Raw genomic sequence first — 22758 nt, 5'->3', positions numbered from 1 at the left:
TTCTGAATTGTATCACATGTGTCTACTTTCTTATTACCAACAAGTTTGGACTTTGGCAATAAAGGCAAATGGTAACTAATGGAAATAAGACTTGAAATTGGGCGGGGAAATGCATTTTTGTAGCTTTCTTTACAGCCGATCTTTCAGTTGTTGTTGTTGTTGTTGTTTTTTGTTGAATATGTGGCTCTAAGCCAATCAAAGTGAGTGTGATGGCTGCGGAGAGGAGTGTGACAGGTAGTTGATGTGATCTGGAGTGGAGCGGTGTGAGTGTGTGTGGTCTGCTGCGCTGTCTGTCTGATTATGTAAAATGTGGTGAGATGGTGTAACATTGGCGGGCTGTTGCAGTGGTTTGCCAGCTCCAGAGGGCCCGTTGCCAGTTTTACATGAGAATATGCAGCAGTGCCTCGTAATGTTCTCCTCTCTGTATCCATAAGAAAACCCACACTGGCGCCCGAGGGAAATTGGTCGATACCATCAACCCAGCTGGAGGCCCAGGCGGCAGACAGAGTTTTCCCACTTTTACATCAACACTGATGTTTATTATGAGGTCTCCCTTTACTGTAACCTGCCCCTCTTGCGCCCCTCCTCTTCCTCATTTGGCCAATTATTACACCCATGGTGAGAACAAACAGTTTCCCTACTTAATAATTCACATCACTTTCATCTGATACTCCGTTACCATGGGCAATTTAGTAGTTGAATAATTTTGTGAAAAATTAATTTATTATCGCTCTGCGTTATGAATCTGGAGAGACGAAGAGTGGAGTGGTGGAGGATTTTAAATTGCGTCTGTGGAGCGAGGGATCCAAGGGTAGGTAATGTGTTCTAATGTTCTCAGCCATATGCATTGTTTTCAGGGCTCATCGGTTTTACATCGATTCCCACTGAAGTGTTTAATTGCATCATGAATATGATCTAATTCTGTCCTTTTCACTGAAACTGGAGCACTCTCTGCAAATGATGTACGGCCTTGACAGCAGCACATCAGGATGTATTTTATATGGAATGTAAATTATAGTGTTAAATTAGCCTGGAAAGATAACTAGCTGGCACGGGGGAATGGACTCAACAGTTTAATTTAGTGTCAAAAGGCCGTGAAGGGATAAATCACCTCTCTCTCCCCTCTCTACTATGCCGTATTAGGCTTTAATCATTCTCCTTTTCTTGTAATATCACTTGTTTCTCACTGCTGCCTAAGGAGTTCTTGAGAACTACACTGCATTTCACGCAGCATCCTGCTTAAAAATGCTTAATTTGAGCACACGGAAGACGAGCCCCTTCTACGTTTTTGCCTTCTTGACTTACTGTACACTTTACAGCTTTCCCCAGATATTCAAAATGGCACTTGAAGATCTGGAAATCCCTTTCTTCTTTCTTCACGGCTTCAACGGCACAGTTTGGTAGATGGGGTATTCATGACACAGATGAAAGCCATTAGGTAGGCTTTGGTTCATAAGAAGGACCTCTCATGGTTTCCTGTCCTCGAGGCTGGAGTGTTTGTCTGAGTGGCACTGCTATTATCTGGCGTTCCCTTCGTGAACCCGAATTTACCACTGTGCCTGGGAGCAGCCCTCTCTGTCTAGTATGGCCAGCCTGTCCTTGACAAACACTAGAAGAAACCACCCTGGCCAAGATCTCGGCTTTAATGTGAGAACTCACTTGGCTTTGTGTTCCCAGAGTTCTTGCTATGAAGTGACGTTCACTTTACAGGCAGGGGGACAGGATCATGGAAGAGCTGGAGTGGCCAGATGACACCCAGAGGGTGACATAAATACCTGTGCACCTTCATGAATGTCCTACCTGGTTTGTAATAGTTGGACACACATGGATATCTGAAACCAAAACTACTCACCACTGCACAACCAGTGTACCTCTTTGAATTCCTCCCACTGTACTGCTCGTTTTTGACAGCTCTCTGGAGAAAAGGGCCCTTAAATTATCAAGTGGGGCTGTAGTTGTTTTCCTTATTTTCTTCTCTTAAGGGTGGGTGGGGGGTGCAGGCTGGGCTTTGGGGAGGAATTGGTATGTTAAATGAGCTATGGGAGGTCTGCTGAGGCATTTTTGAGTAGGGGGGAGTTCAGTCAGACGAGAATTGCTGCGTTGGGCGTTTGCGGCAGCTGTGTGAAGTCATTTTCCGGGAGTGCAAGCGGGAGAGAGGTGCGGATTAGCCAGCGCCTCTGAGCCGGAACAAGTCTGTCTGGGAAGGGATGAAGGCTACAAACCATAGATCTAATTCCCGCTCACGCTGCTAGACAGCAGAGACACACACACACACACACACACACACACACACACACACACACACACACAGACACAGACAGTGTGAATTAGGCCCATTTGCTCCCCTCAGTCTGAAGCGAGCGAACACAGGAGCAGACAGGGAGAAGTTGACAGACTCCTCACATCCTGCCCTCTCTGCCGACTCCCCACGCTGTTTCCAGCTCACCTCCAAAAGCTGTCTCCAGCTCGTGCTCATTTTTTGTATTGTTTCTTGTGCTGCAGGTCTTTATTATTGCTGACATTAACATGAACACAGTGCAAAAACAGGTTCCACTGTAACCCTGGGAGGGGTAAAAAAAAAAAAAAAGGCATTCCACTGGCAGTGCAGAAAATGTTTGCACCTGTGGCCCCATTGATTCCGTGCTTGAAGCTCCAATGCTCTGAAGTTCCTGTCTTTTTTAATGTGTGTAATGCTTTGCCTCGGGTCATGCGATTTCCCCGAGGTTAAGGAAGGTTCATGAGGCCGTGTGCATCGGTGGAAGATCTGATTCGCCGTCCTCCTTCTTCTCCCTGCCTTAAAAACACAGCTTCCCCTCTCTGCCATCACGTGCACCAAACTTTTTGCCCCCCTTGTCAGCACACAAAAACCTGACCCCAGAGCCATGCAGCGAAGGGCAGAGATCAATGTGGCTGACCCAGATACACTCTTCCCCTGCCTCTTTGTGATTGGACACACTTTGCTTGTGGGTCAACCACAGTTTTGGAGAGGCAGGAGAGAAAGTTGCAATTTAGACCTGTATTTGCCTGCTCGATTATGGGGAAAAAAATCCCAATCGCGATTATTTTGGTCAATATTGAAATCGCGTGTATGTCACACGATTACTCATTGACTTTTGGAAAGCTGTTGCAATTATTGAACTTTAAAAAGTGAACTGTAAAATGTCATACTTTTCCCATTTGAATTATTACTTTTTATTTATTTATTTATTTATTTTTTTTTACTTGCAAAACGTAATGTGCAAAAATAATCGTTTTTCTAGATTATTCTGTTTTTGTGATCATTATGAGCCAAATACGTAAACGTTTGATTAATTGCACAGCCCTACTCTGAGTGCTATCCATCGTGGAACTAGTGACGTCTATGGGCCTGCAGGCTCTGTGGCACTTTCACCTAACGTGTTAACCGTATTTCTGGTTCCCCCCTCAGTTCCACCACTGTTATAAGACTCATTTCAGAGAAGCAGTGTGAATCGTTCGGCTTGCTTTAGTTATTAAGGCTGGTTTTGGAGCTCTGTTAGTTGTGAGGAAAGATGGAGATGTTGGTTGTTCGCTCCCCGATGTGCTTGTCTCTCCCATCACAGCCCTCTGCACTCTGCATGCCCAGTAATGAGTTGTATTACATGCTCTGTGGTGGGCATGTCTTGTGTTAGGAGGCCGTATTCAATCTTTGTATTGTGAATGGAGGGGAAGGCTCTTTGTATGTCTTTGAAAGGCACTGAATTGAAACGGTGTGCACCGAGTGAAGCTGATGAGGGGAGAGCGAGTCCTGAGAGGAACATGTGGATGCCTGGCACGCAGCGGAACAACATAGCATGTTTGTGTGCACTTGGGCGTAGACATGTATCTAACTGTGCTCTCTGTGCGTTCGCTGCACAACTGTGTGGATTTCAAGGAAATGCGCTGCTGAGCTGGATGTAAGTTGAATCAGCATTAGTTATTCGGTTTACTTATCCCACATTTTCAAATGGCCTGCCAAGAGGTAGTATATATTGTATGAATGAAATTCTACTCCAGTTGGCTCATTCATCACTTGCGCCTCTCATTGTGACCCTTTTTATAAGGACTGGCGAGGGGCCTAGCTATGGGCTAAGTGATTTTTATGAGGCAACATCACAGGGCTCAGGTCTTATTCCTTTTTGTTGGAATGCATTTTCTACTTAGATGGCAACAAACTGCATCTGCACTTAAAACATATTCTGTAATCTTGTGTTATTTTACATACAAATTGCATCCTGGGCGATGCATTCATCATTGCTCATATCCAGCCCACTCCTAAATGAAAAATGTATCCGAGATGAATAATGGATCCCTCCATAGTATAATTTTGTGTTTCTTGGATATAGTCGAGAGTTCCTCCTCTGCGTTATCCTCTACATTTTTCCAGCTTGCCTAGATGAAGTTTTAAAGGCGGAAGATATGAAGAAAAAATACTGATTTTCTGTGGTTATTGTTTACCTGTGTGTTTTTTATTTATTTATTTATTTTTACAATATGAAGCTTCCTTGACACACGCCGTATATGGAATACGCCGTCAAAAAAAAGCACACGGCCGTTGCAAATCATGGTGTAGCGACTTAGGGACGCTCCACATTCAAACGCCAATCAATCATGATCATGTACCGTACCTTGTAGTACGTTACATGTTTAGTCTGTGGAACAGTTGGTTGGGAGATAATGGCGGGTTTGTAGCTAGATGGTGTACACAGGTGCCAGTGTAGTGGCAGTGTTGAGGACTTCCCCTGGGGGGCTATGGGTGGGCAGCCTTGTGTGAAGCCGGTAGAATTGAGGTTGAGTAGCTGAGCCCTCTGTCTTTATCTCTAATTACATGGTGAGGCTTGGGGAGATTGGGCAGAACTGTAAAGCCCCCAACAGATAGCTCGGTGGCCCCCCTGGCTGTAACACAGTGGGGTCTGAGGATGTGAAGCAGAACCGGGTCTGGTGGGGCTCTAATCCCACCACAGACGTTCTCCCCGGGGAGTCCCCAGTGTTCTTTCCCCTCCACGGCAGCTCCGCGGTCTGCCACATTGCAACCCGCCGCTGGGGGAGAAGCACGCCGAGGCTCCAGCAGCCCACTCTGTCGTGCTCTACTTGCTCCTGTCGGTTTTTGTCGTCCCCAAAGTTTCCCCAGCCCGTCCTTGGAGACATCCTGACACCGAGTTGCAGATGGGAAGCATTGGACCGAGGCAGCTGGTGTCACAATGTGGATTGGAATTCACAGTTGGGATAAAATATGAAACAAATATGTCATTATACATATGTTTTCCACAGTTTGTTCATCCAGCTGTTTCCTTGCTCAGTCCCCCTCGCTCCCCTTTGCCTTGCCACATAAACCTGGGTAGGGCTGGCTCATAATAATCCATGATTTGTCCCATTGTGCCCCGTTTTTCTCAGAGTGGGTCCAGTTACTTTTAAGCATTATCCTCTGTAGCTGTTACTTCACTGTGCCGGATCACTCATAGGAGCTCTGTATTCTGGATTTTACTGTTTACACTTTGTTGTTATAATGATATGAGGCAACACTATCAAAGGCGAGCGCAGAAAAATACTTCACTACAAATGAAAAAGGCAGAATTATTCGCAGTCAGTTAAGTGGCCTTTGATTCCTTTGCAAGTTTAATCTGCAGAAATCGATAAAAGGATGCATGTTGGGCTTGGGAGTCAACAGCAGCCGTGTTTGATGGGTAAACAGACAGCCAAATGGATGATGTGGGGGAGCATTCATCTTTCTTTAGGCAAATTGGGCCGCTCGGTCCTGACTAATTGATTGATTGCATGACTTGCTGATACAATCAAAGCCTGGCCTGATTTATGGCGATAAATCGATTGATTAATAAGGTTTTCTGCGCAGGGGTTGGTCTGTGACGGGGGTGAGAAGTGGGGGGGGGGGGGGTGATGGGGGGGGGGAAGACACCTCCATGTCACACATCCATCTTGGAGCCGACCGGCTTGTTGGTTTAGTGTGGTAATAAGAAAGGCCTGGATCTCCCAGCTGACATTTACAAAGAGCCGGCTGGCTATGACCCGCTCCCTAGATTAACCTCCACTTGTTCTCATAAGCACCACTGATGTTAAAAGATGGGGAGCAGCTGCAGCCGGGAAAAAATGAAGTGTGACTTTTTTTTTCGGTTCACCGTTTGCATACATCATTAGGGGGAACAACAAAAATCAATTGCACATTCCAGAATAAATAAAAAGAAATATCTTGAGCAGCGTAATGCGAGGGCCTCTTGTTGACTCTTTCCAGATTACATTTAGCCGGGTGTTTAAATCGCTGATTTACAGCAAGATGGAGTCCATTCCTTGCACCCGCCTGCCTGCCTGCCTGCCTGTTCAGAATATGAAATGGAAGTTAAACACTGTGAATCTCCAGTGTGGGGAGGAGGGCTCTGGACGTGTGGGCAGTGTAGCATCAAATAGATTGTGTTTCCTCCCGTGTAAACGCCTAATGTGTGCCGAGTGCTCTGACACAGATGAATGTAAGGAATTTGCTGTAAAGACTTTACGGCCCTTTTGAGAGACATGGCTGGGAACTGGTAGTGTGGAACCTGCTCCACGCCCCCCTGAACACACGTCCACACACATACATACACACTCGCTTGCACAAGTGCTTACACATGCACACATGTCAAGGCACACAGCCCTCCAAGGAGAGCAGCTACATCAAACTGTTGAGGCTGGTGCGGACATCGGGGATACTTTTTTATTTGCTTTGGGTCAGATATGGCGGCCCTGATGATGTGATGCGAATCATCTCACAGACCTGCTCCACACTGAGCGCGGTGTTATGGCAGAGAATAATCCTGGCGATTCTCTTGACCAGGCTCATCATTTATTTTTGAGAGCTACCTTCTGCTGCAGAACAGGGCAAATTATAAAATGATTTCATGTATAAACTGCCCTTTCAAGTGGCTGCTCCCATTCTGCGGCAACGGAACTCGTCTGCCAGATCTCGGAGCCTTTGTGACGGCGCTCAAAGCTCTCAGCTGCTTGTTGTCAGCGCTGGTTTTATTCCCACTCTCACCGCTCTATTTAGATTCATTTATTTTTGGTTCAAATGCTGTAAAATGAAAGTGTGATGGAGAGAAGGAGGGTAAAGGAGTGTTCCCTCTCTCTCAGACAGGTGGCCCCGGTTTATGTCGCCAGGCCCCAGGGGCCCCACTAACGGAGTCTGAGCGAGAGGAGGGACCTGTCTCTCAGCGCTACGCAGGTGGTGTGAAACGCAGCCCTCTCTCCACACCTGAAATATTCAGATTCTTCCAGCGGCGTCGCTTTGATCTCGCTGCAATCGACAAGGGAAAACGGAGAGGGTAGGGGGGGGGAGAAAACAACAAAAACAAGCGGAAGAGTAGCACACCTGAGAGCGAACAGATTGACATTTCTTAAGAGAGAATAAACAATCGCAGGTTAGCTGTGTTGCGTCGCTCCAGCTCGTCGTTTCAGGTGAAAGTGGGCCATTGCGGCGATGGCTGCATCTTTGGAGCCTTTCTCCTCTCCCACTAACTGACCTCAATGGTGAAGCTTCACAGAAGTCCCCCACAGTGCACTCCTCTTCCCATTTTAAAAGAAACCAAAAAAAAAAAAAAAAAAACCTTGTCCCCAATTTTGTTGCTCAAGTTCGTACCATCATCATCTAATTTGTTACGCGTCCCCCTCAAAAGAACTTCAGTTTGGAAGATTCTTGTGCGTGTCCTTGGCCATTGTGAAACCTCCCTGTCGCTCTTCCATATTCACATTTGAGTTGATCATTTGGCCGACTGAGGTTATCATGTCTTCTCTCAGGTTTCAACCCACTAGTCTGCTAATGAATCATAGGACTGTGTAATTAGTCACCCTGCATGTACCACACAATGACAATAGACACCCTGATTGTAACCACAGAGTTTGAAAGGAGCAGAACAATGGTCGGCCTTAATGATGATAAATAAGGTGTTGTAATTGGCCTTCGTTTGGATCATTCAGTCATAGATTGTAATTTGAAGGTTCTAATTGGAGGACATTTAAAGTTATTCATTGGATCCAGAGTGGATACATGGTCTTTTGAAAGGGCTGTAATAAGATGTTTCCATGCTACCCCTTGATACTATTTTGAATAAGACTTGACAATAAAAGGAATTACACCTTCCCTGATCATACTAAAATGTGTTACCAGTATATGAGTGAGGAATAAGAAATGTGTGTGTGTGTGTGTGTGTGTGTGTTGGAATTAAAGAGAGAGAAGTGTTGACAAGTAGGCTGTGCTCTGGTGCGTCAGACACCAAAAACTCTCTAAATGAAGCAGGGTATGACGAATAATGGCTGACAACACCAGTCACACCTTTTGCTGATGGTTGTAACGCTCACATGCTTCTCCTTCCTTTTGTAAGATTTAGCATGCTGTTTGAAGACAGCCTGACTGACTGGGGATTAATTATTTTGGATGATTTATCAGACTTACCGGTCCAGAGTTTAGAGAGGTGTCGAAATTCAGTGCGATTTTCTTCGTTGGTAAGTCCCCGCAATCTATACACTGCCTACATGTTGCTGCACTGCTCAACTAGTATTGCTGCTGCAGAGTGGACAGTTGCAGAATGTGCGAGTAATCCGCAGGGCAGGGATTTCCCACCCCGGGGGTTCGGGACCCGCCCAAAAGGGGTCGCAAGATAAAGCGGAGGGGTCATGAGACAATTGTCAGGATAGAAAAGCAGCTCATTCGCTGTCTTGTCGAGAGTTAAATGAATGGAAATGAATACCACTCATATCTGTTAAATATAAATCAACTGCCACAAGTTAGACAGACAGTTAGCTTAGCATAAAGCATTGGCTTAGCAGAAAGACGGGAAACCGGGGAAAACGGCTAGCCTGTGTCTCAGTCTTTATGCTAAACTAAGCTAATCATCGCCTAACTCTTGGCAAGAAAAGCGAATAAGCATATTGCCTGAAATGTTGAAGTGTACCTCGTGGGGTCAAGAGTCAAAGAGGTAGGGAACCACTGCCTTCGGGTCCTTTTTACCCCCAGTGCCATATAAAGAGTAGTGCAACGTCTACCCTAACAGTTTGTGTGTGTGTGTGTGTCATTATTGTAGTTCTTTTTGCGATTGACAACGTACCTGGCAACTGACCTTTTCTGGATAGGGTTAATAGGGTTAACGCCACCCATGTGGCGCTCGCAGCAGTTTAAAACAACCTCTCAGTATTATATGCAAATAGCATTTGACCCAGGCGTGATGTGGTCTAACAACAGTGTGACGGACGGTGGTGTGAATTGGAGCAGCCCTAGCCAAGCCGATTTGGGAGTGAAAGTGAAGGAGCAGCATTCGGTGGTAAAACAGATGGAGGGCGACGCCAGGTGATAGCAGCCCCCCCAGCGCTTCCCTGTCAGAGGCCGTGTGCTCGCTCAGCTCACGTTCCTAGTGCCGGCTCATGGAGGTTAGAGGCTCCTCCTCCTCCTCCTCCTGCGCGCGCGCGCACACACACACACAAACACACACACGCGCGCACACGCTGCTGTCTGCCTGTTCTGTCCTTAACTGATATTCAGACCAAGGAAGCCAGATAAGAGTTCATTTTGGATCTTTCACATGGACATGCGCTAATGTGCACTCTTTCCCTCACTGCTCTATGAGGGAGGAGAACTGCTCCCTCCTCCCTCAGTGGCTGGAGTTGGGGGGGGTGTATGCCAGTAATAATGTTGAGACCAGACTAGACTGCAGTGATTGGGGCCATTGATTGTGGTGATTTGATTTATTGATCAGTCCCCCCTTCTCAAATGTGGCGTCTGAGATGCGGGGCTAATCTGAGGCAGCTATGGACAATCTTGTGCCTCACAGAGAAAAGGAGGCGACAAGGAATGTATGAAAGGAAACTACACTTATCTTAATCACACACTGGTCCCTGCTCTGCCTTGCTGCAGCCTCTGTGTGCGGATGTCAGCGCACATGTGTCTCTGTGCACGCATGTGTGCCCACCCGTTGTGCGAGGCCTTGCGTGTGTGTGTGTGTGTGTGTGTGTGTGTGTGTTTGCGTCGGTGTGCGTATGGGGGTTGTGAGGCACTACAGTCACCAGGCAGAACAGAGTGGATCTATAAATTGATGGAATTCAAAGCCTCCAGCATCGATTACCATTATAACAAACAGCAGCACACAGAATGTCTGATTATTTTTAGACAAAGATTCTGTGCTCTCAGCAGCAATTCTGCTGATGCTGTCACACTTTCAGACATCTGCCTATGATTGCAATTAGATGGGATACAAAAAGAAAAATAATACCCCATCTGCATTTTCCCTTCTCTCCTCCTGCCTATTTTTTTTTTCCTCTTTTAATTTGTGCCACCCAAGCCCAGTGCACACAATAGTGATTTTGACTCAGTCTACCTCATTGCAGTTACCTTGGTAGTTTTTTTTTCCCCCCAGTTGTCAACATTTTCCACCATGGGCTGTCTTTGTGAAAGGCCAGAAAATAGCTTACCACTACAGATGTAATCAAGACGAGCTAGGTTTAATGAATCAATGTCAAATCTACTCCAACACAATACATTAGTGAGCTGCGCATTTTACCTAAAACATTCGCACTTGGACAGATTGTTACTGTACATCTCTCTCTGTTCCCATTTTTGTCAAAAGCAATTGTCTTTTCTGGATTTGCTTATTAGACTTGTTACACTCTGTTTGCTATTGTTGCCTACAATGCCCTTCCCATCATTTAAATGAAACATAACATACTTGACAACCAGCTTATGCCATGATCCTCAGTGCTTTGTCTTTTTACAGATTTGTTGCCACCGCCGGCCTCCATTTTTCTTGCCCGGTTTATCCCTCACCCAATACAGTCTAAAGGGACCACTCCCTGCAGTCTTTGCTGCAACACAATTGCATCAAGCCGAGACCTCTTAATGCAGTATAAATAGTTGCCTGTCAGATCATGTGAGGGCTCTACTCCAGATGCCGATAGGGTCCATCTTTGGTCAGTGTCAGAGGGGCGACATGTGAGTCTTTGTTTCACTGCTTTTTTTTTCTGGTGTTCAGCAGTTCATTGAGCTTCAAGTCCATTTACTGACTGCCAATAGGCTGCAGATCTATCCTGTTAAAGCCAATAAGCTTCTTGTTTCTTGGTCTTTGGTTTTGAGTCAGAAGTCACCAATTGCTTTCCCCTCGCAGATTGACTTGAGAACGCCAGGACCGGTTCCATGCTCAAAATCCCTCTTTCCTGTCCCTCCAGCCCCAATGACAGCTCTGCCCTCCCCAGGGGAAACTCATCAATTATGGCTGGATGTTTGACTGGCAGAGGCTTAATGACAGGAGCTCTGTATTGACCCGACTGCCATAGACTGAAAATTCGGTCCCAATCGTCCTTTTGAAAACCTGTCAAATGATTACAGAGAAACTCCTCTTTGCACAGCGAATTTAACTCACCTTTTCTCCTTTTTATAAGTGTTCAAGACATCAGACACATCTACATGTTCATGCAAATGATTTCATGAAGGATGAAGCTCAACATAATGGAGGGAGATAAGTGAATTTTATCGGGGATCTCAAAAGGTGCCCTGGTTGTAGGTTGAAATGGATCACATCTGATTAGGAAGCAGAGGAAAAATCTTCTTTAGTATCTTTTGTCTCCCGAGATAGCGCTGTGAAACACTACATTGTGGAGGTCCTCCCATCATCAATCTGAGCAAGGCAACCAAAGGAGCAAACAGTCTGTTCTGCTTCTCTTCTTTCCAGAAAGACAAACAGTCGGTTTCATTTGATGGGCTGTTGGTCAGGCTCCCCGCCCTCGTAATGGTCCAGAAACTGTGGGGGTGCTTTCAAAATAACCGTGCCATTATGGTAGCACTGTTGGGCTTGCATACAGCATTGAGTATTCACCATTCTCATCAGCTGAGCTGCAATATAAAGTGAACCCAGCTCTATACCAGCACCACTAAAGCACTGGAGGACTTAGAATCACCACACTGTTATATCTTAAGTACTTAGAAAATCCACTCAAAGTCACTTCTAGAGGAATTTTCTCTTGGCAAGATTAGCCGGGTCTGGGGCCATTTGAATCTAGCGGAGGTTGGCCGGCTTCTGAAAGCCCGCTCTCTAATCTCCAGGAAGGCTCATCCCAGATGGACTGGAAGGACTAACAAGAATTTATAAAGTCCTGTCACCTTATGCTGTACAGCCGTGGCCTTTCCAGTGACAGTATGATTTACAAGGAATGACACATTTCCCACTAACCAAGTGTATCCTAAACATTTGGATACTTTCCAAGTGTAAAACTTGTCATTTTTTTTTAAACGACAGGAGCAGTGGTAGTAACCAGATGTTCAAAAATGTATTGTCTGTCTTTGTTACAAATAGCAAACATGACAAGAGACACGTAGTCTCTGAGGCTTGGTAAGACTATCCACACCAGAAAACAACACTGGCATTGGTAAATGGTGCTTTACAATTTGCCTCTCATTTACCCATTCACACACACACACACACACACACACACACACACACACACACACACACACACACACACACACACACACACACACACACATATTGCAGCGAGCTACCACGCAAGACACTAGCCTGACCATCAGGAGAAATTTAGGGCTCCCACTATAACAAGGTCACGTTGACACCTTAACAAATCCCATTAAAAGACCAAAATCGGCAATGAATTGATCCTTCCAAGTATTGCCCATGTAGCCAAAGCCTCCTATAGCCTATTTATCTTGTTTCTCACTTCTGGAGTCTTGTTGTCACAGTGAGTTTGCCAGCCAATCAGTGGAGATACCAGGAAATCACTGCTGTTACTCTCTGTATAACAACTTGTTGCTTCAATTTTTGTTGGGATTAAAAATCAAGATGCAATGTGTTAATTAGTGAGCTTTAAGGTGTTTGCTAGCCAGTTTTCATTTGAATTTTTTTATTTTTTACTTTGGAGCAGGCCAAGCTCAAAGTTCCCCCCTGGCTCTAGTCTTTTATTTATTAGTCTTTATGCTAAGATAAGATAATTGTCTGCTGGCTGTAGATTTATATTTAGCGTGCAAAACATCATGCAAGGAAGTGAATAAGCGTATTTTCCAAAACGACAAATTATCCAGGGTGACATACGATGAACACAGACCCTGCAGTTTATTTTGAATCAACTGCACATACGTCCTCCTGGTGCCGTAAATAGCCTACTCACTATTAGACCAAATGTGTATCCATCCATGGCTGAAAATAGTCCCCATCAAATGCACTATTTATTCCTGTTAAAGGGACAGTTCTCCCCAAAATGAAATGCACATATTTTCCCTCTTACCTATAGTGCTATTTATCAATCTAGATTGTTTTGGTGTGAGTTGCCCAGTGTTGGAGATATCGCCTGTAGAGAGCCTTCTCTCCAATATAATGGAACTAGAAGGCACTCTATAGCTTATGGTGCTCAAAGTGCCGATAAAATATACATTGAAAAACTCAACAGCAATGTCTCTGTCCAGAAATCATTACCCGATTACTCAAGATAATCCATAATCCTGGTTGTGGGCAGTATCGTGCAGGAACAATTTCCTTTTCTACCAGAAGGAAGCATACTCATGGACGAGCACTGTAACGTTAGCTAGCTCAGGTTAGCTAGCTCAGGTTAGCTAGCTCAGGTTAGCTAGCTCAGGTTAGCTAGCTATTAGTCTACATACACGACGTTCCACTTCTGGTGCCGCCGGAAATTTCGCCGGATGTCACTCTTTTCCGCCGGATGTCACTCTTTTCCGCCGGATGTCACTCTTTTCCGCCGGATGTCCCTTACCTAGCGCTTTCTTTGTGTTGTAATTTTAAACTCCGGTGGATTTCTGAGGACTATGGTTAACTGCTCCTCAGATCTCTGCAGGGTAAATCCAGACAGCTAGCTAGATTATCTGTCCAATCTGAGTTTTCTGTTGCACGGCTAAAACAACCTTTGAACGTACACACGTTCCTTTCCGAGGCTATTTAGCAGCGGAACCGTGGCTCCGCTCGGCGCCTAGCACCGCCCAAGACGATTGTGATTGGTTTAAAGAAATGCCAATAAACCCGAGCACGATTTTCTCCCCTCCCGGAATGCTGTGTAGACCTTACCTAGACCCTCCTCCGCAGCGCTGTGGAGGTAGGTCTGGCAAAGTGAGTCTAGCTAGCTGTAAACTCATTTTAACTAACATTCTGTTTTTAATGCTTATTTGTATAAGCACACGTATGTAACATAAACCAATGCCACACAGCACAGCATTTATAGCCTAAGCTAATTTGAAATGCCCATCTCCACAAGCTAGATATGTCGGACGGCGAGCCTCTCGTCCTTCAGCACGCTTCCTTCTGCACTAAGTTACGGTCGGTGGCTGTAGTTTGGTAGAAAGAAATTAGTTCCTGCATGTAACTGCACACAACCAGGTCTGTGGATTATCTTAAATCTACATTGTTGATTCTTAGCAAAAACCCCCTTTGTTCTTTCACACCACCACCAGCTAATTCTCGTAAGCGTAGAATCTGCCATTTAGAATCATTCAGAATACATACAGGGGGAGTCGCTCGAATGACGGCAGCCATGTAGCGCCTCCATCTTCAAAATACTTTTCGCGCCTTTCGCGCTTTTAAACTCCGTGGCACCGTGACGAATGCCAGGGGGAGATTACTCGCCAGGGAAGCGAAACGACAATGCGACAGGCAAAGCAACAAGACCGATTGGAGTGGCTAGAACAGTAAAAAAAATGGAGATACTAAGAGCTAATTTGGGCTTCGGCCACCGTAGGAGTTGAAATGCACTCGGAATGGGAAGGGCTAGAAAGTAATATTCAGTTGGTTGTCATATACAATTTCACCACTAGATGGGAGAAATTCTTACACAATGTAGCTTTAAATAACCAGGTCATGCTAATTCTTTTTGTGGCACTAAGGTGAACTGTCCCTTTTTAAGTAATGTTTTCTTAAAACTACAGTGTTAATCCATTGTTGTCGGTAGAAATGTATTACTTAGGGTTAGAGCATTGCATCTCACCTCCGACTACACTCAGTCCTACTTTAAAGGTGATTTTTGGGGCATTTTAGAGAGGGGGGATGACATGTAATAAAGGGCCACAGGTCGGAGTCGTCCCCGCGGCTGCTGCTTTGAGGAGTAAACCTCTATATATGGGCACCCGCTCTACCAGGTGAGCTACAACCAGGTTGACCAAAGTGCTGGACATTGACATGATTTGATGAGTAACAAAACAAACATTTAAAACAAGTAACAAACTGGAAAATAAAAATGCAGAGTACAACTCCCAAGCAGGTTAAAATGGCCAATGAATAAAAGTGAGTTTTAATTTGTGATTTTAAAAATGTGAAGGCTTGGGGCCAATCTGACATGCAGAGGGAATTCGTTCCACAGCCTTGGGCCCACGATCCAGGGACTTGAACCAGCAGCCCTTCAATTAACGACCCACTTCTCTGACCGACAGGCTGCCACCATCCCACGAGGCCGCCGCTGTTGAAGTTGTACCCTTCCATTTTCTCTCTCTCTCTTTCCTTCTTCTTGTGTGATGATTTATTAAATTGCCTTTAAGTAAGACTGCAGATTAATTAAAACGCAGTCAATTTAATTTGCAGGCGTCATATATAAAATCACAGTGGTAATTGAATCCCCTACTCCACTTTTCTATTGTAACGCAGCAGTTACAAGAGAAGATCCTCATCAATTACGGAGAATCACAGTCCAAATGAAGAGGAGGTGAATGTACAGTTGTCCGTTCCAGCGCTGCTCAATACAGGAGAGTAGAGTTAGAATCTGTTTTCCTTTTCTTTCTCCCCCCCCCCCCCCGCCCCTGGTTGCTGAAAGAGCCGGGAATTGGATGACTGATCGATACTATTGGATTTGTGGATGGCATGTGGTGCAGCTGAGTCCAGCATGAATGCAAGGTTCCGATGAAGGGCTTGCTACCCAGACGGCTTTGAATAGTGGATCAGACATGTTGCCGGGGTGGAGCTCTCATTTCGTATGACACAGACATGTAAGGAACCAATGTGCGCAGACATTAATGGAATAGCGATTAAGGCTGTTGTTGTAGCAAAAGGGTAATTTGGTTAAAGCCATGGAGGCTGCTGCCATGTATTGGTAATCTGTGCGAGGTCAATATAAAGATTGGTGCAGGCGATGGGAGAGAGATTGAAAAGAGGCTGAAAATAGATCTGACCTGTGGTAATTAAGACAGCAAGCGAGGCATTTGTATGTTTGAATCAGGTCTTGGCCGGGCTTTAAAAAACAGCCCTTCATTTCAGAAGGAAGCTCTATTTGTTTGCAGGGGTGTATGTCAGGTTATTGGGTCCCTACACGTGACTCACCCTCCCTCCCTCCCCTTTCTCTCTCACTTTCACTCTCTCATTTTCACTCTCTCTCTCTCTCTCTCTCTCTCTCTCTCTCTCTCTCGCCCCACTCCCTCACTGGCGCTCTATAGCCGTTGCAAGCGTATTGATTATTTCAAATACTGATTATCTAAAAGGCCTTCTGCTACTGTAGGCATTGGATTTATTTTGGCTTAATTATTTATGGGCCAGGGCTAGCTGTAAGTATTACTGCTGTGAGATCATGAAGGATTACATTGTTAATATTCAGCAGTGTATTTTTATTTATGTACACTCTAAGCTTTACTGGATGAGCGTTGGCAGGCTCCCTAAAGTGCCGTCTCTCCACTCTCCTCCTCTCACCGTTTCTCTCTTTTTTTTAAAAATTTTTTTTTTTATGTGTGTTTGTAGAGGGAGCTAAACTCTGTGGCGTCTGAGCTGGCTGGACGACAAGAGGAGAGCGAACATTCCCACAAGCACCTGGTAGAGCTGAGCAGGGAGTTCAAGAGAAATGTCCCTGAGGTGAGTCTAGCATCCGCCCCCCCCCCCCCTTCCTCGTCTTCACTTCAGCAGGTATGAACTATCTGTGTCACTGCTGTCTACTTGAGCCCCCGCAAATGCCTTTTGTACAGAGAATTATTTCTTTCCATTGTAAAATCTGCATTACTTTATATTAACGGCGCACAACACTTGAGAAGTCAAGGTTAGCACCGCCCCCCCCAGTTAATATTAAAATGCTGCGGCCTTGCAGTAGTGTTAGCCTCTGGCTGGGTGAGATGAGAGGCCAGGGGGCTCAAAAGGTATGCACAACTTTGCTGCTTACAATTTTAAAGCTAAAGCGTCAGTTTATATATATATATATATATATACATATATATATATATATATATATATATATATATATATATAAACTTATCATGGCGTCTGAATTGGCAGCTGATATTGACTTTCTCCAAATATCTGGTGTGTGACAGGAACGGGTGTCTCTGGAAACTCTGACTAAACACAACCTGATGAATGTTAATGAAGACACCGGCCGTCCAACATGACTATTACAAACACAGTACAACACAGAAAAAGAGAACTGTACTTGTATTTTTACATTTCAAAGGATGTGTTAGCATTTGTTATGTCTGTCTTAAAACAATGCTCACCCGCCCATATGTACAGTACATGTATATCAGCGTAAGAGTTCTTGATCGCTGTAGTTGTTGTTTGCCTACGTTGGCTGCGAAAAGATCCCTCTCTTATTCCAATGAAAGAGATAAGGTACAAAGTCCACAGTCCTCGTTCTTTGCAAACATTCATTCTAAAGTTCAGCCCAAACTAATAAGAGGCTTCAGCTGTCTGAGTTGGCCAAATTAAGTAGATATCTTCCAAAATGAAATTTCTGGAATCTGGTACAAAATGTCTGACTTACTTTTCCTCAGCCTGGCAAAGAAACCTTGTCCAACTCTGAATATTATCTCCAGCTGAACTTTAGAATGCATATCAGCACAGATATCAGCACAGCACTGGATTCGGGTGCCATCCACTTTAGAAAGGGTGTCCAGTATGAACAGGAGGGACAAATACTGTTAACTACTGTAACTCGTTCAGCGTACATGTGGGCATGTGAATACTGTTTTAGACAGACTTGAAAAAATATGAACCTATCCTTCAACGTTCCCCACTCCCTTTACCACTTTACACACCCCTCCACCTGATCAGCAATGCAAAACACAGATTGAACTAATACGAGAAGAACAACTAAGAAGTAAATGCAAATGGTGCTACTTAGAGCAGTATCCTCCTGCACTCCATCTCCCTGAGCAGGACTCCTCATCACTAAAGTATACTAAACTTAACTGAGAAGATCTTTTACAAGCAACACCTTTGCTTCTGTCCCCCCAAGTTAACGTGTTTATGTACCCGATGAACTGCATTTGATCAAATAATATGCTAGCTGTATTATTGTTAATACATTAACAGTAGTAATACTATTGTGTGCGTCATTATGTTGTGATGTACACTACCATTTTAAAACCACATTGGTGTATTATAATGCGCCAAGACCTCATTCCACCTTACTTTTGTGAGGCAAAATGGCAATTAAGGTGTATTGAACTGAATACATGAAAAGCTAAATCTATGAATGATACTGATATGATTTTTGTCCTTTTTTTTAATTTTTTTTTTATCATCTTCTTTGAAACGATCATCCATTGACATCTAAGCCGAAGTCAAAGAGAATATATATTTATAAATGAGCCCTCGGACTATTTGCTGTGGCTATGCCGCCTGTCTATCTCAGCCCGAGTATGTAGTGTGGGGCTGTAATCTTGTCAGTATAATACAGGCGTTTAAGACAGGATCAGGCTGTCACCACTGGCAGCACAATCCCCTTACCTGAGGCTGTGGGAGCACGCACAAGTCTGGATCTCTGAGCTCTAACGCAAGCTACTGGAAAGCCCCACTTTTCAAACATGCCCACTCAAACCCTTTAGGTTTTAACCACTAATACCCACAGCCCATAGCAACATACCTCACTCACACACACACACACACACACACACACATGCAGTGTGAAAGGAGCTATGGAGAGAATCCACTAACATTACATCTTTTCAGTCTTCTTCCTGATGGAGCTGTTTGTGCCTCGACGGGGCCAGTCTGATTCCTAAACAGGTGGAGCATCTGCAAAATAGAAAATGCTGATACTGAGTTTACTTTTTTGGTCCGTACACAGGAAGTCCGGGAGATGGTGGCACCTGTTCTCAAGAGTTTCCAGGCCCAGGTGAGTCACGTTTCACAGATATATATATGAAACATTTAACAGATTCTGCAGAATAAAACACAGAAAGTCTGGAAACCGCTTAGTAGCATTTTTATTGATGATCGAAGCTCTTTCTGCTCCACATTGTAATTTACGGACACGCGGGACATTGCTGCTGGATATTATATGCACATTGACCAGTGCGGATCAGTGTGCCTCTGGAATGAATGATTTGATAGATAGGGCGAGCGATCCATGGCACACTTTTCTGGTGCTTATTGACTGATGCCTTTTCTGTCAAAGTGAAGTAGCATCTATCTGCCATTAGATGATCAGATATCGGGCTTCTCATATTTTCTTGGCTGAGACAAGCCCTCATTTCCTGTTGTGATGGTGCATTCACCATGCCCCCTTCTGACGTCGCCATATTGGAAAAAGTCATCTGATACCTATCAAGACTCTGCTCCAGCCATTAAACCAAGGTCATAAATCACATTTGTGAGCTGCGTTATGGTCCGCAAAGCAAAGGCTTATGGAAATGATACCACAAATATGTTTTCAGTCTCGCTCTCCCCTCCAAACTCCCGCTCAGGCGCTAACCTGAAAGCCCTATCATCGGTAAACATGAGAACACTCAGCATGGATTGTTCACTTCTCTTAGAAGTGATTATTGGCGGATTCTTTTTCTTTTAATGCTTTATAATTGACTATGCCCGAGCAGCCGCGTTCCCTGGCAGGAGAAGATCACATTCTTCAGTACCGCACTCCGCAATGCTCTGTGGTTGATTTTTATGTGCTAATTCAATTGCCCTAACTGTAAAGTCGCACAAATATCAGAAGCAGCCTTCCGTGTCTTTTTATTGTGCAAACAGGAGCCCACAGGATTAATTTAAGCACCATTGATGTCTGACAACTGGGAGTCTAGAGATGTTTCATAGTAGATAAAATAGATGGCTGATAATGAGCGATGAGTTTTTTTTTTTTTTTCCTTGTTAGCTGCGGGCCTCTCTGGGTACTTCTTGGTCTCTCTTGTGTAACTTCCACGAGCTTATGTTCTGCACCACATTTTGATAAGTAAGCCAGCTTGCGGTGAAATTTTTTATTTATTTTTATTTTATTTGATCTCGAGGTGCAGCGAGCAACTCGGCACACCATAATAATATAATCCTCTGGTGTTTTCTGATACACTTTGACCTTATTGGTAATGTCAAACAGCTTGCGGAGGCTTGTGAACTTTACCCAGCGGTAGTCTGCGCGACCTCGGTGTAAGCTGTGGGACCTGGGCCTGCTGCTGCAGGGGGGGGGGAACGTGGAGAGAAGGTGGAGCTGGATGGGCTTGTTTGGCTGTGTGGTTTGGGATAGGCGAAGGCTCCACTGCAGCTGCACTGTACAGGTGGTGAACGATAGTGTGTGTGTGTGTGTGTGTGTGTGTGTGTGTGGGGATGCATACAAGTGAGAAAGAACTGGGTCCTTGCTTCCGCACTGTCCCTCCCAGTTTACGGAGGCCCAGAGGAGTGCCTTGTGGTATGTGGACCCTCATCATGCCACTTCTAAAGGAGAAGTCGGCTCCTTTGAAGTGTTTGCGACATGACAGGTTCTCTTTCTTTTCTTTTTCATTTCAGTGTTCCCCACCCACTTCCTCTCCCTACTCCCGTCCAATCTCGCCTTCTAATTATCGCTAACCAGGCGACTGATTAGAAACACGTTGCCGACCTAGTTTTTCCGAGGAGCTGGAGGAGGAGAAAGGGTTAATCCCAGAGCTGGTGGCTGTCATTGGTCGCTTCCCTCCTTCTTCTCCTCTTTTTTCGTTCTGTTCGCCTCTTTCTTTCCCTGGAAGTTTGCTAATGAGGTCCCGTCAGAGCTGAGGAGAGGTGTTAATTTGGCCTTGTGAAGTAGGAAGGAGATTAAGGACAGTGAGGAGCTGAGTTTACGGCTTAAAATACACCGCTGTCCTTATTAATCCACGGGGCCCTGGGAGACCGGCGTTTTTTGGTTTTATAATGAACACTGTCTTATAATGAAGGTAATTTTAATAAAAATTTACGGGGGAGAAGAAGAGGAGATGGTACATGTCTCCATGGTCTCAGGCGCACCTTTGGGGCCGAGGGATATGACAGTTATTTCTCAACTAAGCGATCGCCGGAGAGACAGGCCCGTTGGACCACACTGTTCACACAACTTTCACACAAGCGCTCGCTGCCATCTGAACGTACAGACAGCAGTCTTCAACCGAGTCTCACCAAGACTGTGTGTGCTTCTCAATGCAATTTACACCTCCCTCTCACTTAAGAGTGTAAACTCCCTTCAGGATAAACCTTTGCGGGGCGGGGGGAGAACAAAAACACAACAGTGACGGTATTTCTTGCATGCTGGTAGCCTTTTCTTTTCTTCGGGAGAGGCAGAGTCCTCCTCACATCTGCCCCGTACCAATTGGAATATCAGGCCCAAATTAACCAGTCATTCTATTTTTCTCCTCTCCTCTTGATGTCGTTTGGTGCTCTTAGAAAAAGAAAACAGCAGTACGGGTCCCTAATTACTGAAACTTGCTTTACAATGATAATCCGTGGAGTAATTTAGCGTGCACAATGAGAGTTGTGGTGCTTGCGCAGATGGAGAGTCTGATAAATAGTTTGTAACGTATAATTAGCAGCTCTCCCGGTTACATACCATTAACCCCTCAAGCTCAGGAATCATTATTGGCCCTCATTATCAAGCAGCAAGGTACGATCGAGCTGACTAGACATCAAAAACATCAAACAGCTATTAAAGTGCTGCGCACTGGGGGCCGGTGGACACCTGTTTATGAGTCTAACTGTGCCATTTCTACCCCTGAGGTTGGGAAGTGATAATGTGGGGGAAGACGATGTTTTTGTGTATGTTGTTGTTGCTTGTTTTCTATGAGAGCACGGGATGTACTGTGAACTATACAGCAGCTTTTTTCTTTCTTTTATTTTCCATTTTTCCAAGTCCACGAAACTTAGTAAAGAGATCTCAAAATGGCTGCTGCCTCTCACCTATACGACTGACGTCTCGTGTTCAGGAAGAAAGAAGACAAACACAAATGTATGTTCCATTCGTTTTTTTTTTGTTTGTTTTTTAATCCTCTATCTCGTCAGACAGTATGTTGGAGAATGACAAGAGAGATCAGGGATAACGTACGACAAAAGTCACACACATCTCTCATTTATCAGCGACGTCTGCAGCTGTGATTTCAACCTAAATCCAGTGGTGTAAAGCATCTTGCAAGATGCTTTGGCCAGCCAGAGTCATGGAGTAGCCGAGTGTTTCAGTGCCCCACAGTGCCTTGCCCTGAACTGGCTCGCCATGCAGCGAGGAAGCAAACACCGTCTTTGATCATCCATCGAGAGACGACCAGTTCTTCCTCCTTTTGATTAATTCCTGAAGGAAATGATAATTTCTCTTGAATGTATGAATATGTTATGAATAGTGGAATGAATCAAAGAGTAAAGGATGATAATTAATTACGGCGCTATGATAAAAGGCTGTGGGTGTTATGACGCAAGCTTCCTCCGTGTCATTATGAGAGGCTCCGTAATTACCTTTCTGCACGAGCCAGCGCTCCTGGCGGTGCTGGCGGTGAGCGCTGCTCGCTGAGTGAGTCTAACGGTCATAAAGCTTTTCCCTGCCTAATTGTCTGAGGGCCTCTATGGCACTTTCATAGATGAGGGACTGCGCCGTTAGGAAAAATGCTCGGCG

General features: G+C 44.9%; 1 protein-coding gene across 1 annotated transcript in view; it reads left to right on the top strand.

Moving 5' to 3' along the window:
• The window catches only part of cux2b (cut-like homeobox 2b), a 104010-nt gene that overhangs the window by 18593 nt on the left and 62659 nt on the right, over nucleotides 1–22758 (top strand). The window contains exons 2-3 of the mRNA XM_078250387.1: nucleotides 16698–16808; nucleotides 19015–19062. Coding sequence (XP_078106513.1) covers nucleotides 16698–16808; nucleotides 19015–19062 — 159 coding nt within the window. The remainder of the gene's footprint in view (nucleotides 1–16697; nucleotides 16809–19014; nucleotides 19063–22758) is intronic.

This window comes from Sander vitreus, chromosome 5, assembly GCF_031162955.1.
Source record: "Sander vitreus isolate 19-12246 chromosome 5, sanVit1, whole genome shotgun sequence".
NCBI classification, from domain to species: domain Eukaryota; kingdom Metazoa; phylum Chordata; class Actinopteri; order Perciformes; family Percidae; genus Sander; species Sander vitreus.
This window is presented reverse-complemented; position numbering and strand designations above follow the sequence as displayed.